The following is a 1,368-nucleotide window of genomic DNA, read 5'->3' on the forward strand; positions in this document are numbered from 1 at the left end:
TATTTATACTAAAACTATGACTTGCTCACCAAGAAACCTAATTAGACTCAAACTAGGAAACTAAATAAATTAATAATAATAACTACAACTTATTCCTGATTTAATAAACTAAACCGACTAAAACTCAAACTCTTTAAACTTTAAACCTTTATCAAGATTAATCCTTCATTCACCCCCTTAATCTTGATATGGACTCGTTACTCTTCAAAATAGTGTTGGATTCAAATCTTCACAAACCAAATTAGTAGCTTCTTCTTTCGGTTTTGGCCCGGGGCACTCATATGCAAAATGACCATACTCAAGACAATTATAGCATCTGATATGAGCTTTACCTCGACCCATACCTTTCTCCTTTTGATTTTCACTAGGTTGGAATCGACTTCCTCTACCTTGTCCAACACCACGTCCTCTACCTCGGCCACGTCCATGGTCACTTTTCCCTCGTCCACAACATTCACAAACATCCTCTTCTTTCTTCGAACTTTCCTGTCCATCAGTTTTAGTTAGCAACAACTTACCTTGTCCGCTATCACCCGTCTCATCTTGCTCTCTGATTCGTTCCTCATAGGCCTTCAACCTGCCTATTGCTTCTTCGAATGGCATGGTGTCAAGATCTGAATACTGCTCTATAGAAGCAACAATCTGAAGATATTTCTTTGGCACCGAATCTAACAGCTTTCGCACTAACACTTCATCTTCGAGATTTGAATCAAGACTAGTATATCTTGAAATAAATCCGGCTAACTTTCCAGCAAACTCTTCAATCGTATCTGTCTCCTCATACGGAGTTTCTCAAATTCTCTTCTTAAATTTGCTAAACGTGCCATTTGGACCCTGTCAGCACCAAGAAACCTTACACGTAAAGCTTCCCATATGTCTTTCGCACTTCGGTTCCTAGCAACTTGAAGGAGTATATCCTCTGGTAAAGCTTGATAGAGAATTGCTCTTGCAATCTTGTTCTTCTTTTCATCAACGACCCCACCGGTTACCGGCTTAATTGTCTCCCACAACCCTTGTGCATCCAAAACCGACTCCATTAGAATTGTCCATGTGTTGTAGTTCGTTGTTGTCAACCTTGGTACTTGAAACGAGGTGTTGTTGTTTTCTCGAACCGGGACATTCCCTGCATTGTTTGCATTATCACCCAGTCTTTTCTTCAAATCTTCTTAACGTCACACAAATCGTCCTCTTTGATCGCTCACACAGATACGATCACAGCGAATCACACAGATTTACGCTACTTCTTCTTTCAACGAATCACACAGATTAACGTTGTGTCTTCTTCTTTCAACGAATCACACAGATTGACGTTGATTTTTCTTCTTGATCGTTCACACAGATACGACCATCCTCGTCTTCTTCTTGATC

General features: G+C 40.0%; 1 protein-coding gene across 1 annotated transcript; it reads right to left on the minus strand.

The window, feature by feature from the left end:
* Nucleotides 1–204: 204 nt before the first annotated feature.
* LOC143569462 (uncharacterized) lies at nt 205–1,037 on the minus strand. The gene is made up of 2 exons (XM_077055362.1): nt 746–1,037; nt 205–695 (listed from the first exon to the last, which is right to left on the minus strand). The coding sequence occupies exons 1-2, from the start codon at nt 1,035–1,037 to the stop codon at nt 205–207; spliced, it is 783 nt and encodes a 260-aa protein (XP_076911477.1).
* Nucleotides 1,038–1,368: the final 331 nt, after the last annotated feature.

The sequence above is a fragment of the Bidens hawaiensis genome, unplaced genomic scaffold (genome assembly GCF_021521415.1).
Source record: "Bidens hawaiensis isolate Kalapana, Puna unplaced genomic scaffold, B.hawaiensis_p1.1 tig00024485_1, whole genome shotgun sequence".
NCBI classification, from domain to species: domain Eukaryota; kingdom Viridiplantae; phylum Streptophyta; class Magnoliopsida; order Asterales; family Asteraceae; genus Bidens; species Bidens hawaiensis.

Coding starts and splice junctions, on each gene's coding strand:
- LOC143569462 (XM_077055362.1), bottom strand. CDS start 1,037: ATGGAGTCGGTTTTGGATGCACAAGGGTTGTGGGAGACAATTAAGCCG. Junction 696..745: donor ATTGAAGAGTTTGCTGGAAA/GTTAGCCGGATT, acceptor CAAATCTCGAAG/ATGAAGTGTTAGTGCGAAAG.